The sequence below is a fragment of the Sus scrofa genome, chromosome 13 (genome assembly GCF_054392235.1).
Source record: "Sus scrofa isolate SSC_HxYL_T2T_F1_AM1 chromosome 13, Sscrofa_HxYL_maternal_Yorkshire_Landrace_v2.0, whole genome shotgun sequence".
NCBI classification, from domain to species: domain Eukaryota; kingdom Metazoa; phylum Chordata; class Mammalia; order Artiodactyla; family Suidae; genus Sus; species Sus scrofa.
Window position 1 is genome coordinate 79,902,882 of NC_139395.1, and position 15,840 is coordinate 79,918,721.

At 51.2% G+C, this 15,840-nt stretch overlaps 1 protein-coding gene across 8 annotated transcripts in view; it reads right to left on the reverse strand.

Annotated features, from left to right (window-relative positions):
* OXTR (oxytocin receptor) overlaps nucleotides 1-15,840 on the reverse strand; it is a 105,431-nt gene that overhangs the window by 6,972 nt on the left and 82,619 nt on the right. For 5 of the 8 annotated variants that reach the window (XM_084987042.1, XM_084987043.1, XM_084987045.1 and 2 more), the window contains 2 exons: nucleotides 13,515-14,005; nucleotides 11,548-12,633 (listed from right to left, as the gene is read on the reverse strand). In XM_084987042.1, coding sequence (XP_084843168.1) covers nucleotides 11,548-12,475 — 928 coding nt within the window. In that variant the 5' untranslated portion in view covers nucleotides 12,476-12,633; nucleotides 13,515-14,005. 8 annotated transcript variants of the gene reach the window in all.

A 15,840-nucleotide genomic window follows, 5' to 3' on the forward strand; every position in this document is an offset into this window, starting at 1 on the left:
GCAGCATGTTTTACCCAGCTGTACAGAGTTATGTGGCATAATTGCAGCTGTTCGTTTATGCTACTTGCCTCACTCTTGACATTTGGATCTTTTAACTTATTTATCCCATTAAAAAGCAACAACAACAATCTACAGAAAGAGTAACCACAGAAGGGTAACAGTTAATGAATTCCCAAGTAACCCAACCCCATTAGTTGTTCTACCTCCAAGTGGCCTCTCTGGGTGGGAGGAGTTGGGACCATGGTCAGCACCTCTGCCCCCAGCTGGTGGCCACAGGCACGAATGACCCCGCTAGTCTGGCTCTGGGGGAAGGATGACCCTCTAAATTGAACCTGCTCCCCTCAAGCCGCCAAATGCTAAGGGCAAGCTTGAACTTGCTTAAAAAAAAAAAAAAATTGGTAATATCCTAACTAACCAAAGACATGGGTCCATAGCAGTGGAATTTCACACTATTGGGAATAAAAATCAGGCTATAGAAGACATTTCAAAAGAAGGATGCAGCAGAAATAAAGTCACATAAGTGAGACTGTCCAAAAACATTCAGGGGCCTCCAAAATTGTGGAGCGGGGCAGGGAAGAGGTTCATGGGAGAGGAAACTAGAAAGAGCCAGGCTGAAAAGGAGGATCTTGAATCCAGGCTGAACATGAACTTGAATCTAAAGGCAATGGGGAGCCATTGATGGTTTCAAAGCAGCAGAATGAGTGACTGGGCCTCATCCACTTTCCACACTAATTGTATTTTGTTTAGGCTACAACATTACCCTTCTTGGTAGCTAGAAAGACTTCTTAGAAGTGGAGAACAGGAACAGAACAAACCATGGAAACTATAATCCTTGGCATCTTATCATGCTGCTTCCAGGGGAGCACATGACAATGCAGTAATGTCAACCGCCAGAATCAAGGCTCGAGCTTGCACAGGACAGAACAGTTTTCAAAGAGCTTTATGCCCATTTTATAATGGGGAAAATGAAGCTCAGACTTTCCCAAGAACAAGTAATGAAGTCTGAGGGCTTTTGAAACTAAGTCAACATTCATGCAAGTCAGGATGGTTCCAGTGAGCGAGTCCTCTCAGCCCCAAAGCAAAGATGTGGGCTAGCCAGGCAACTGCCCTGGTGGTGTGATTTGAAGGACAGAGTTAGAGAACAATCTTCCTTTCCCAAAAGAGATGGAAGCCTCCTTGGAGGTTAAGTACTGCCCACTCCCCAGTCTTAAAATCCAACAGGGGACTGATTTCTAGAGGAAACACATTGCCTCCCAGCAGATCACCACCCTTCCTGGCAAAAGTCTCCTGATCTAGACCAGGGTCCGGCAAACTACAGCCCACGGGCCAAACCCAGCCTGCTGCTTTTTTCTGTTAATGATGTGTAACTGGAACCTAGCCAGGTCCATTCATTCCCATATTGTCAATGGCAGCTTCTGCACTACAAGGGCAAAATGGAGTTGTTGCTACAAATATCTTATATCCTGGGAGCCTAAAATATTTACTGTTTGGCCTTCTACAGAAAAGATTATCCAATCCTTGCTCTAAATGCATGCAGGAGGAGAAGATGCTAAAAAGCAGAGGGAAAGGGCTCCAAAGGGGAGGGGCAGACCCACAGGGTAAGCTCAGCTTGGTTCCCCACACCACCAGAAGCAGGATGGGGTGATGTCTTTGCTTTTCAGTACTTAGAAAACAAACGAAACCCACAAGAGAAGGGGGCTGCAACTCTGGGCAAGAGTGGGATTTCAGGGTCTCCACGGGGAGAGCTGGTTCTACTCTGTCACTTCCAGTTCCCTCTGTAAGTAACAGCTATCCCCCAGAACTGAGCCCTAACCACCTGCAAACCATTGTCTCTGGTCCAGAAGGGAGAGCAAGCGGGAGGCACTGGGCTTGGGATCAGCCCTCATGCTGGCCTGGCCCGAGCTTCCAGAAAGAGGGGGAGGGGGAGAGGGAGGACGTGGTGGGGGGAGATGGGGGGAAGGTCAGATGTTCATGCATCCTTATGCACTTCCTCTGCTCAGTGCCAGCCACCCAGTTGGCCCTGGGGGCCTACCTTCAAGGGGTTTACAAACTTGGGTGACAAAAAGAGAAGCACAGTCAGGCACCCTAGTCAAGGGGGAGCTGCGGCATTTGGGGGAGGGGCCAGACAGCCCAAGGCTAAGGACGAGGGGTGATCTTCAAGTGGCAGCTCCTCTGTGCCAGAGGAACAGATAGGAATGGCCACGCCAGGCCAACAGCAAACGTGCCCTGCTGGGCATTCTACCGCAAGGAGACAGAAACAACTCTGCATCTCCATCCAGTGAGTGACTCATGGAGGTGGGCAGCAGAGGGTCATTCGAGGACAGTGCCCCCAGCCTCCCACCTGCCTACCAGCCCGGCTTTACTCAAGCCCCAAGGAGTCCCTTGTTCGGATTTCCCGGCACTGCCTGCAGCCATCACCGTCACCAAGGGCCCAAATTAGCCGGGAACAGCTGACGGGCAGCTGGCCATGGCCTCTCTGGCTGTGTTGTTCCTGGGAAACTAGCACGTTTCACGTACAATTCAAAAACATATGGCTAAGCTGACACCTCTCATCTGAATCAGATCAAGCTTATCAACTTTCCTAAAAGGCTCTCTGTCACTCCAGAGACCAATCACTGAGTTCAAGGCCTCCTTCCACCCCCACCCCCACTGCACAGCTTGTGAATCAGGACTCCCTTAAGGACTCCAAACCCCTTATTCCTACAGGAGCTATATAGGAATGTGGGAGTTACAGTACAGAAGGCTTTTTTTTTTTTTTTAATGATTTTTGAATGTATGCTGACACAAAGACTGACTAGTAATATGTATGACAGGGCACATTCTCTGAAAAGACCATTTTACACACTGAAATTGTTTTAAAAAATCACAGATGTGTAAACTCGCCACATGTAAGGTCAGGAATCAGAGCTAAATTTGGGGGCTACAGAGTTTTAAATGGTCTTCTGTGACATCACCGCTCAAATCTGGGGACATGTGGGGCCAGGGCTGGACAGGACCAAAGAAATAACCATGTTCCACAAATAGAAGATCTGGGACTTCCCACAAACCATCAGCCCTTCTCTATCCTCTGGAGAATGACAGGGCCCTGCCCCCAGTTCAGGCCACACATGTAAAGGCTAACCACACATTTTGGTAACAGGGTTAATCAAGTCTCATTACACGAGTTGCAGTCAATGGGTCAGCTTCAGTGCCTGTTCTGACATCACCTAGGAGCTTGATAAAAATGCAGACTCATGGGGTCAACCAAGAATCAGAATCTTCATTTTAACAAGATCCTCCATGTGCTCTGCATACACATGGAAGTCAGATGTTTTCCTCCAATATGGGTAAAGATAACAAAGTAACTGCCCAAGGATCTCCTCAGGGAATGCGCATCTGCTTCTTTGTCTAAACAGCTCCTACTCATTCTTCAAAACCCTTTTCAAATGTTGCTTGCTCTCAAATCCTCCTGATTTTCTCCTGGGAGGATAGGATCAACAAATGCCTCCTAGGCACTCAGAGTACTTGATAAATGAATACCTTTCCTACAGCATCATCCCTTCATATTGTTTATAATTTGTGGTTGGGGACTGTGTCTCATTTGTGGCTCTGTCCTTAGCTATTAACAGAGACTGGAAAATAGGAAATGTTCCATAAGGGACTAAGTTGAATTGAAGCATGAAATTAGCAGACAGGAAGTTGGCATAAATCAGCCACCACCACTAGCATGTGGGAAAGGCAAAGACAATGTCCCCGCTTGACAATGGGGGAGGGGCCCTTAACAAGATGACTCAAAGGCAGATCCCTCTAGGATAATCAAGTGTACACTCAGCTATCAAAGTCAGGTGGAGAGAAAGAAACAGAATGAGTAAGAGGGACCATCACAGTGTGAGGCGTGGGCCATGAAGGGCAGAGGCGGTGGTATCAAAGCATCTGGCAAAGGGTGGGAGGGGCCAGCTCCCAGCAGAACTGAGGGAAGTGCTGGCAGAGGCTGCCCCTCAGTGGCCAGGAATCAGGATCACAGGAACCTCGGACTCTGGGTGGGGACACGAAGACCTCGCTCCTACCCACACCTCAGGAAAGGTTCCCCTTGGGTTCCTGAACCCAGAGTGAGAGCCTCCCCACCTTGCCTCCCACTGCCTCCTCCAGGCAAGACCTTCATTTCTCTTTAGCACTCTTGGTAGCAGCAACAGCAAGCTGGCCACTACTCCTCAACCAAAGCCGTGGCCCCTCCACCAAAGCACTCCCGAGCTCAAAGCAACTCTCAGCCCCTCAACTGTGACCCAACACATCTTGATGTTTCTGACATTTTCTTTGTTTATTCTTTAGGGCTGCACCTGCAGCATATGAAGTTCCCAGGCTAGGGGTTCAGTGGGAGCTGCAGCTGCTGCCCTACACCACTGCCACAGCAACAATGGATCCAAACCCCGCCTGTGACCTACACCAAAGCTCACAGCAACACTGGATCCTTAACCCACTGAGTGAGGTCAAGGATCAAACCCATGTCCTCATGGATATTAGTCGGGTTCGTTTCTGCTGAGCCACAGTGGGAACTCCGTTACTGTCTTTTTAAAGTATTTACTGAGCACTTACTACATGCCCTGTACACAGGCAGGCACCCCTCCTCACAACTTCAGCACCATTCTTAACCCCAGCAACCCCTCACCCCCGGCAGACAGGTTTAGTCCACCACTCAGGGTCACTGCTGCCACTCCATGTGGCCACGTCTCAGGACAGAACCTCCTGATGGACTCTGGGGGTGTCCCACCCAGGGGCTTGTAGGTGTACCTGACTTGGCCCAACTGTCCCATGGTTATGCATGTGCCAGCTGCTGGCCACAGGAGGGTGACTGGGGAGAGGCCCTTTCTCCTCAGGGGAGGACTCACAAATCAAGGCAGCGGCTGTGGAGACAGAACCTTCAGGGGATACTGAACCACTGCTTATAGAATGAATGAATGGGAGGAGGAAGGAGGCCCCCCCCCCCAGCTGTGGGCAAGAGGGAAAGCTTCATGAGCGTGAGCACTGGATGGAACTGCCACGTCCAGCTGTTCGGGTTGTGCACTGCACAGCTCTCAGGAACACTATCCTCAAGACCTAAATGGAAACCCTGGAGTTGTGCACAAAGAGGCCCACACTTTGGACTTGGGCTTGGAAGGATGGGTCTAGGCAGAAGAGACTCATGTTGGTGTTCCAGGGATGGGGTCAGAATCAGCATGGGTGCAAAAGGCACTGTGGGAAGCGTCAAGTCAGCAGGCCTGGACAGGGGTGCATGATGCAGTCTGGCCAGAGCTCAGGGAAGAAGGGCCGAGGGTACTCATTGAAGATATTAGTTCAGGCCTGGCCTACACAGTGGGTCAAACCAGTGGTTCTCAACCAACATTTGAGGTTTTGCCTCATAGGGGACATTTTTGGTGGCCACAATTGCAGGGAGCTGCTAGTGATATCTAGTGGGTGGGGGCCAGGGATGCTGCTAAGCATCCTACCTCACCCAAGATAGCTGCCTGGCCCACACCACACTTAAAACAAAGATTATCTGCCCCAAATGTCAACAGTGTTGAAGTTGAGAAACCCTGTTCTCAACCAGGAAGGGAGTGATGGAAAGCAAAGGAAGGTACTGATGTGAGAGGTACTGAGCTAAGATCCACTAGGACGGAGGAATCAGTGGATGGCGGGAGGAGCTGAGGGATGTGGGCTTTGAATCCACAGTGCTGAGAGGGTCCTGCTGTTAGCTGGAGTGTAGCTGGGTGGGGGGATGCGCTGGGTGTCACAGGGAAAAGAGCCCAGGAGTCTGGGATATTTGGGCCACAAAAAGGGTGCAGGGCTCTGCTTCGGAGGACCAGAAGCAGAGCCAAAAATTTGTTTTTTAACAAGTGCCTGGAGACCCAACACTGAGGGAGGAGCAGTGTTGAGTGGGCTGTGCCTCTCTGAACCTCAGTTTCCTCATCTGTAAAATGGGAATAATGTCCCCTTACCTTGCGGTGTTTGGGTGAGGATGAGAGATTGGGCCCAGGTTCAGATGCCTGAGACCAGGCCTCTGAAGGGGACAGTCCTCACTATCCAACTTTGTCTTCTGGGGGCGGGGGCTCTGGCAGGCGGGACCCTCCTACACCCCCTGCTCCACCTCCCACTCCCTCCCTAACCCACTCAGACATCCATAAAATGGGAAAACGTTGGTAGCAAAGCCTAGCCCAAGATAATTTTTTTTTTTTGCTATTATTAATCAAACCTTTGAGGGAAAAAAAGTGAAGTGACCTTGGGGCAGAAACCCAAGAGAAGACAAAGTATTGGTCAAGAACTTAAAAGAACCCACAATTGCTTAATCAGATGAAGAGTGTGGTCATTAACTGCAGATCTACTTCGAGGTATGCTCAGAAGGGCCAAGCTTGAGAAAAGCAAGCTCTGTCCTATCTCCTCCTGCCACTCCACCCACCGCCTCTGCTCTCCATTTCACTGGGTCCCCTAAGTAGCAGGCCCCTCTGAGGTAGCTGGCCCACCACACCTTGGGCACAGTATCCTTGGAAAGTAAGGTGGGCAGGCCACACTGGAAGGGCCAGAGTTCCAAAGAAATGGGGAGGGGCTTGGAAGCTCATTTTACAGATGAAGAAACACTTAAAACCAGGTCTCTTGTGCATTTCAACCTTCTTCCTGGTATGACAACCCCAACAAATGTTTGATTGCCCCCAGGGGTGGGGTGCTCGCTTCTTCACCAAGTAGTCCCTCCTATTGCTGGAGGGCTGCCCTAGAAAGTCCTTATTTCTCGAGCCCAACTCTTTACCCACCCTTGTCCCATCCTGTGCACCTTCCTCTTTCCACATCCCACATATTTGTTCAAGGAGCACTGGCTGAACTCCAATGGGTATTGAGCCTTGTGCTAGACACTGGGCACACACCAGTGAACAGGACAACTGGTGGGCCCCTGCTGTGACAAGGCTCACAGTCTGCCTCTCTCATTTTAGCAGCTTCTCTACATACCAACCTCCCTGGACATGCGGCCTACGGTCCACCCCATCCCACTTCACCCAGGTTCCCAAAACAAAAACGTCTATTCCTCCAGCTGGAACAGTCAACTCTCAAAGTCAATCTCAAGAATGCAAACAAAACTTGCAACAAATAGAATGGTGGGAGTGGAGGACAAGAAGAGTGACACGGATCATGTGGACCCCAAGCACCGTGAGTCACACCATATCATTCTCATAACGGCCCCACAAGTAGACTTGCTATCCTCATTATAAAAGAGGAGGAAGCTGAGGGTCAGAGAGGGAAAACCACCTGCTCACTGACATACTGACACAAGGGAGAAAGTGGCAGGGTGGGCTCCAAACACAGGCCAGTGGGTGCTTCCAATGCCCGCTTTTATCCTGCACTGGGACCCGGGGGTTCTAAAGTACCGACCCATTTGGCCTGATTGGTCAATTGGATACATGCATCTCATCTTCATCTCCCCCCTCAGCACCACCCCAGGGGCAGAGTCTTTAGGACCAGCAAATTCCACAGAGTTCAAGGGAAAAGGTTGGTGCCAATCTTTGGCTGTGCAACTCGATCCTGAAGGTTACATCAGGGCTTGTCCAGACCTGCCAGGGGCATCTGGTCCCAACCCTTCTGCAGTGTCACCACTCACACCAAAACAGGGCCCCACCAGCATGGGGCTTCATCAATCATCACGACCCTCCTCTTGCTTTTTTCTCCTCTATTTTTTAATTCTGAACAGTGGAAATACTGAAATTGAGAGTTTTCCTCTTTGTTTTGGCTCTTACAAAATGGAAGCCCCACGTGCAGCTCATACCCCTTCCTACGCATGCACAGAGCCTTTATTGCTACTGCTTTTATTCTATTATTTTTCCATCCTTTTTTTCCCTTCTTCCCCGTATCCTCACATCTATTTTATCTTCTTGTAGTACCCAAAACTATGAGTCACCCCCCCCCAAATTATTTTTGCAACAAGGCGAGTGCTAAATCCATAAAGGCAGTCCTTAGTGCAGGTGAAGGTGTACAAGTGGAAGAAAGTGCTTAAGGGAGAACAATGGAAAAGGAGCACTTGGTTCCAAGGGAACAGCAGGGGGAGGGAATGCTAAGGAAGGAAGGACTTGGAGTCTCGAGGGGGCCACGAGGCCAGTGGCCAAGGCCCATGTGATTCCTCCACCAGCTCTGTTAGCCCCAGACCCTGGCTCAATGGTTAAGGAGCTGCTCGTTCTCCCAGAGGCTCTCATGATGAAGCTGTTGGCAGGAATGGCAAGAACAATGGCCCACTCTGGCCTCCCTGAGCCTGCCTGTGCCTAGGCTTTCAGGAAGAATGTCTCATGTTCACAAAGGGCTCCCCATTCATAGAGCCAGGGGCCCTGATCTAGAGAATCTACATTCTTGTAAATTCCCTTCCTCTTAGAGAGCAAGGTGAAGGCTATGCACCAGTTCCACTTCACCCATCAAAATCTCTAGTGGCTCAAAGTCCCTGCCTGACTTATTCCTTTCTCACTACCTGCCAGTAGCCTCTAAACTCACATCTCTAAGGTGATTACAAAGGCCATCACTTTTTTTTTTCTTTTTTAGGGCCACACCTGCATCATATGGAAGTTCCCAGGCCAGGGGTTGAATCGGAGCTGCAGCTGCCAGCCTATACCACAGCCACAGCAACATGGACCTGAGCCACATCTGTAAACTACACCACAGCTTACGGCAAGGCTGGATGCTTAACCCACTGTGTGAGGCCAGGGATTGAACCTGCATCCTCACGGACACTATGCTGGGTTCTTAACCCACTGAGCCCTAGCTGGGACTCCATCATTACTTCTGATGGCCCAGCTTCCTACCTACAATTATCCAAATTAATATCAGGGGATACCAGGTGTACTTCTAACTCAGCTCATGCCCCTGGACCCTTCAGACCTGAAGCTGAGGAAGCACTTGACTGGGTCAGTGGCAGGTGCCCAAGCCCTCTGTGCTCAGTGAGTCAGGCGCCCACTTCTGGCAACATGCTGGGCAGGAGCAGCTATGTCAGGACCCCCATTGTCTGTACCTATGCTCTCCTAAGAGCACCCAGGACAGACTGCCAAGGAGGACCTGGAGGACCCCAGGGTTTCATGTGCCACCACCCTTTCCTGTGAACCAGAAGAGGAGAAGAGGGAAACAGTATCTGAGACCCCTGAAGCCTGAGCAGGAGCCCAGCTCTGCAACATGTCTCACCTGGGAAAATCCCCACATGTACCCAGAAGGACACTGGCCCCACTTTAGCTGGGGGCTCCCTCTTGCTCCCTCTCTTCTTGTGTCTTGTTTTTAAGAGACAAAAATAAATTCTTCAATGCACATTTAAAACATAGTAAAGAGCTAAACCTCACTGAGTGATTATAATGCGTGTTGACCACATACTCTCATTCTTTAGGGAGGTAAGTGAGGAAGAGAGTGCAGGTATGGGAATGCAAGTCACACAAGGTCAGGTGGAGAAAGGTCACCAGAGAGGAAAGTGAATGGGAGAGGCCAGGGAACGGCAAAGTGGAAGGAACCAGAATATCTGCCGAATGAGCGAAGGAAAGCCTGAAACATCCTCATTCTAAAAGCAACAGGACATGAAGGGTCAAGGGACAGAAGGGAACCCTTCGGCTGGCAAGGGCTGGAGGGCCACCTAGATCCCAGATCTCCCCCAAATCTGGCCTAAGAGGGTATCAGTCTCACTTCCTCGAGGGCTGGTATTTGAGCTCCTCAAGACTTAGGTCTAGTATCTCTCTTCGGATCCCACACAGCAAACAGGTGTGGCTTGATGCCTTATCTAGAAACACCCAGTACTGGCTTTTGCCCAAATCAACTCCCTAGTTATGTGCCTTTCCTAAGAAGCCTGCACTGGGGGGATGAGGTGGCACAGGAAACCCCAGTTCTAGTCTGCCTCCCATCTGCTGCGTGATCTGCCAGTGCCTTCTCCTCTCTGGACCCCGGCAAGATGTGCCCAGAAGCTGCACCAAGAAGCCAGGCTGGCTCTGCTGGGTTTTCACAGAAAGCCTCACACAAACAACCCGGCTGGGCATACCACAGGTGCTCAATAAATGTGGTGTTTTTATTTTTGTTTTGGCTGCCCTGTGGCATATGGAGTTCCCCAGCCATGGATCAGATCAGAGCTGCAGCTATAGCAATGAGGGATCCTTAATCCACGGGCTGAGTGGGGTATCAAATCTGCATCCTAAGCCTGCAGAGACCCCTCGGATCCCATTGCACCTCAGTAGGAACTCCAATAAACACTGAATAGTAATTGGCCACTAACACAAACAATGGACTAATTGGGAGGGCTGAGTAAATCCAGGAGTCTCTGGTTTGGGGAAGAGAGCAAAGCAAAGTTATCCAGCTGAAAGAAGGGAGATTTCAGCTTCCACAGAATAGTTGTGTTTGAGAATATTGAGAGTAGCAGTGATTGTATCCAGAAATGGGGCATTTGCACTATCTCAAGAGCAGAAAAGGAGAGAGCAACCCTCTCTGTCTTTCTAAGCGTTTAAGCCATTGGGCACACCAGTGCAGGGTTAGGTGCTTACTGCTAACAAAAAGGTGTAAACCATTCACCATCACTGATTATCCCCCCTGCTCTTGGCAAATGAGCTACTAGACCTGACTGCACTAAGGCGGAAGCTACCTGCAGCTCTTAAACCTCCAAGTGCGCAGTCCACAAGCTGGAACCCAGGCGCTCTCTGCTCCTCCCCCCAAGACCCCTCCCCCCACAGATCCTCCGGTTCTACGGTCTCTTCTTGTGTTCCCCAACAACTGCCAAGCTCTGTTAATGGCTCCTGGCCACCCTCAGCCCTGCGTGCCCAGTTCTCCAATCTGCAGGGAGTGCTCCCCGCCTACTGTAATCACCCAGCCTACCCGTCAAATGGGAAAGTTTGTGTGGCGGCTCCCTCCCCTGCCCGCCCCCTACGCCAGCAGAAACCCCCTCGCTTGCCCGCTGCGCCCACAGTGCTCACCTCTTCACTCCTGCCGGGGCTCATCGCCTCCACTGCGCAAGGGATTCAGGAACTAGTCTCCGCGCCCCCAAAGCGCCCAGCCCCGTTCCTTCCAGCGCTTTACTGGAGAAATTTATTGGCCCACCTCCTTCGGCTCTGATCCAAACCAGACCTCGCAGGTCCACGCGGATTTAAACTTAAAAGTGGAAGTTCAAAGTAAAGTGAACTTAACGTGGAAGGACCTTGAACTTGGGTCTGGGTTGTAAAGTCACCGCTCCCAATCTCTAACCAGGTGAAAAAAGCAAATCACTGAAAACTTGGTTCTTGATCCATGATAGTGAATCAAATACCTCATATGTTGCCCAAAGGCTGTGCGAAGAATTTTATGCGCATTTTTACATACATTCCCCTACTTCTGGGAAAACCTGGCACTTTTACCATCATTGCCATCTTACAAAAGCAGCAATCAAGGCTCAGAGAAGTTATAATCAAAATCACTTGGCCAGCGGATAAAAGAACCATAACTCAAGCCCAGGTCTGTAAAGTTCCAAAACCCGATCTCCCCCATGAGGCCCCGAGAACGCTGGACATTCAGAAGCAGCAGGACTAGCCCGCTCCGCCGCGCTCCCTCCTCCCGGTTTCCCGTCCGCCCTACCTTCCTTGGGCGCATCGGCGTCCCAGACGCTCCACATCTGCACGAAAAAGAATGGCGTCCAGCATACGATGAAGGCCAGCACAATGATGAAGGTCATCTTGACGGTGCGGATCTTGGCCTTGGAGATGAGCTTGACGCTGCTGACGCGGGCCAGAGCCGCTCGGCCCCGGCTGCCCGCCGCCGCGCCCTCGGTTCCCGCGATCGCCTCCGCCGCTTCCGCCGCAGTCTTGAGCCGCAAGTTCTGCCAGATCTTGAAGCTGATAAGGCCGTAGCAGGCGGCGAGCACGATGACCGGCACGATGTAGACCGCAAGTGTGATCCACGTGATGTAGGCCTTGGGCCCCCAGGGCTGGATGAAGACGGCCCAGCAATCGAAGACGCCGTCGGCCACCTCGCGCAGCGAGAAGATGTGCACCTGCGGCGCGCTGGCCACCAGGCAGCCCAGCCATGTGGCTAGCACTGCCAGACGATCCGCGCGGCGGCGCAGCGCGCGCAACGGCTGGCAGATGGCCAGACAGCGGTCGAGCGACATGAGCAGCAGCAGGTAAGTGGAAGCGAACATGCCCACCACCTGGAGGTACTTGACGAGGCGGCACAGCAAGTCGGGTCCGTAGAAGCGGAAGGTGATATCCCACAGTAGCTGAGGCAGCACCTGGAACACCGCCACCACCAGGTCGGCTATGCTCAGGTGTTTCATGAAGAAGAAGAGGCGCGAATGCTTGTGGCGCGTGGTGCGCAGCGCCAGCAGCACGCACGCATTGCCGCTCAGAGCTAGGAAGAGAATGAGGCACAACACCGCCACCTCCACACGCGCCAGGGCCTCGTTGCGCTGCGGCGGCCCGGCGGTGCGGTTGCCCTCGGCCTCTGGCGGCGCCGCGCTCGAGTTGACCGCCTCGGCGCTCCAGTTGGCTGCAAGCACCCCCTCCATGACCGTGGCCGCCGCCGTGCGCCCCTGGCCTTCCAGCCTTTTAAAGCGTGGCGCGCGGGGCGGGGCCCGACGCGCAGTCCCGGCGTGTCTGGGGGCGGGGTAGGGGCTCCTGGGTTCCACTCCCTGAGACTTCTTGGGCAGGTCTCCTGAGTCGGACTCTGAAACAAACCCCAAGGGCCGTGAAAAGACCACGCAATTCTCTCCCAACGGAGGTGTGGCTCAGCTGTCCCCTTCCCAGGAACCCCAAATCATCTGGGGCTATCGCCACAACAGCTGACCCTGGGGTAGCTCAGCTGCCACCCTGGAATCCCCGTTTGAGGTACCTCCTCTGAGACACTATAAATGAGCGGGAATCTACCTCACAGGCAGCTCCTTGAGGTATTTCATGGAAGAAAAGGGAGGGTCCTAATCGGTTTCCTCTGGGACTGGGACTTCTAAGCCAGCCACCTCCCGCAGGAATCCCCCAACTAGCTACCCACCCCCAAAATCCACAGCACAGCCACCTTCCGCGAGACCCAAACCAGCCAACCATCCTAATAAACCTTATTCCAGTAACTCTCAGAAGGGAGACACCCCAAACACCCACTTTCCTGGGAAACTCCAGCTCAGGACCACCTCCCCCATCTCCTGTTTCTAAAACGTTTAGCCATCCACCCCTGAATTTCCACAACAGCTGCTCTTTGCAACCCCAAATCTAGCAGTCCATCCTGGAGGAATTCCTGATTCAATACTTCCCAGGACGCCCCACCGCTGTGCCCAGTTCCTCTCAGGCCTAGACACCTCTCGAGGGGGATCTTCCCCAACCCAGCAGCCTCGAGGGCTGGGAATCCGACGCGTGTCTGCCCCCCCCCCCGCCCCCGCACCCCCGACAGCCAAGGGCTCTGCATCTAGAACCTGAGCAGTCACTTTACAATCTCTGAGAACACCAGCAGAGTCTTCAGGAACTAGAATCACCAGGCCCCCTACCACTTCCACTCGGGGTCCCAGTGGCTCCACCAGCCCCAGCCACCCCATCCACCCGTACGCAGGACCCAGTTACCTGCACCAAGCCGGCAGGCTGGCCTAAAGTTGGCCCCTGAGGAAGTTGTGCCGCCGCGTCGGGCTCCAAAGACGCGTGTGCTCCTAGCCCAGGTTGAGGTGGCTGCAGCCGGCACCCAGTCTGACACGATGCTGAGGACTCGGACTCTGGAACCTGGCTGGAGTCCCCTCTCCTGCAGCCAGGACAGGGTCTGATGCGAGCGAGGAACACCGGCCAGGCTGTGCGCGCGGGCAGCGTCAGGATGCGGCGCTGCCTACTGGTGGCCCGCTTTTCTGCAGCGGGTGACCCGGGGTGCACCACTTAATAGGTCCGCTAGGAGGCGCGGAAAGCTGGAAGAGCGGTGTTAAGTCACTGGGACAAACAGCTTATTTCACAGTGGCATAAGCAGCAAGAGGGAAGGAGCTCGTAAATAATCTGCTTGGTTTCTTCCTTTCTTGGTTTAGAAGCTCCCAACTCTCACGCAAATGGGAGGCTTGGATAGCAGTGTTTTCCTGTTGAGTTGACAATGATGAAGGTACAAAAGCATTTAACTGATATTTCCCAATCATTAAGTTATTTCAAGGCTTCCCCCCGCCCCCTTTTGGGAATTTGATGCCATGGAATCAGCGGTGAATTCAAGTAAGTCCTTGCTTTGGAATGCTTTTGTTACTCATTCATGTGGAATTAGAAAGCATTTCTAATTCCAGTCAGCGCTGGGAGAGGTCTTCATTCATTAGGTAGTTTTAGATCTCAAGCAAAATGATAATAATAATAATAATAATAAATATATCTTCATTTTAAAGTGATTCCACTGTCTATGGCCCAAAGTCATTTCTGCCTCTTTGCCATGCTTCAAAATCAAAATCCTAAATGACGTCAAAGGAAAATGAAATGTTAAAACAGCCTCTCTGACTCCTAGCTCCTTTTCTATTCTAAAATCATCTTTTGAAGTAATTTACAGTGGCCAGGAATCAAGGGAGAAAGAATAAGTGAGGATTCTAAACTGAACATGGCTCCTTGAAAATTACTAAATGCGTATCTCCTCCTGACACATCACTTATCCCTCTTTTAATTATGTAGCTAGAATTGAGTTACCCAAGGACAGGGTTTCCTGACTCCACAATTACAGCCCTGTGCCACAACATCTCAGGAGCCAACTGTTGCTGCCACCCTGGGCCCAGGGTTCTAGGTGAGTGAGCATTCCAGGATGGGCCTGGGAATTCCAGCAGGATTGAGAAGGTGGGAGAGGAACAGGTTTTCTTCTTGCCTTGGACAGTTATGTCACAATATTGTTTAAAAACAAAATTCAATAATAATAAACAATAAATTTTAAAGACCTTATTATTGGCCTTATTTTTTATTTATTTATTTATTTTTTTGTCTTTTTAAGGCCATATCCATGGCATAGGGAGTTTCCCAGGCTAGGGGTCGAATTGAAGCTCACCGGCCTATGCCACAGCAACACAAGATCCAAGCTGCATCTGCAACCTACACCACAGCTCAATGGAATCCTTTACACACTGAGCAAGGCCAGGGATTGAACCTGCATCCTCATGGATGCCAGTCAGGTTTGTTTCCCCTAAGCCACGACAGGAACTCCCCTTATTGGCTTTATTCAGGGATTCATGAATCAGGCAGCATCCACTCTAGCAGACATAAAGGAGCTCTGAGGAGCTGTGCAAAATCAAAGACTTTTATAGACAGAAGGGAGTAGAAATGTGGGAGCTACACTAATGCAAAAAGCAGACTGGTTATGGCATGGTTCCTTTCCCTATAGTGGACAGCAGGGGTTGACCAAGCAGATTATCCACCTGGATCCCATCCCATGATTCCTGATTGACTGGCTTAAAATTCAATTTCTGGGATAGCTAAAATAATCCTTAAGTTAAATCTCAGCTTGGTGACTTGGGGCTCAGCATAAGTGACTCTATTTTGGTCCTGTTGTTTTAACAATATCAACTAATAGCATCTATCACACAAATTACAGGTTAAAGTGAAAGACTACTCACTTTAAGTCAGATTAAGTGACCCTGGCCTTCTTGCTACACCTCAGCTTCCCCATTTGTAAAATGAGGGGGCTGGTCAAGATTCCTCACCTCTAAGATGTCATCCCTCTGGTTTTCTAAAATTTGATGATCTGGGCCATCTGAGAGCTTAATTCCACAGAGTGAAACACATCTTCTCAGTTCCACGCTGGGATGAGGGTGGGTTTTCCCTAAGCACCCCGATAGGTAAATTCAGGTAAATTTACCCCCTCTTTCTCCTGGAAAAGAGCTGCCTTCAGGGAGCAGGTTTCCTGGGCTACTTCTCCAGGGCTGAGCTCTTCCCACCCACATGGAGAGGCCAG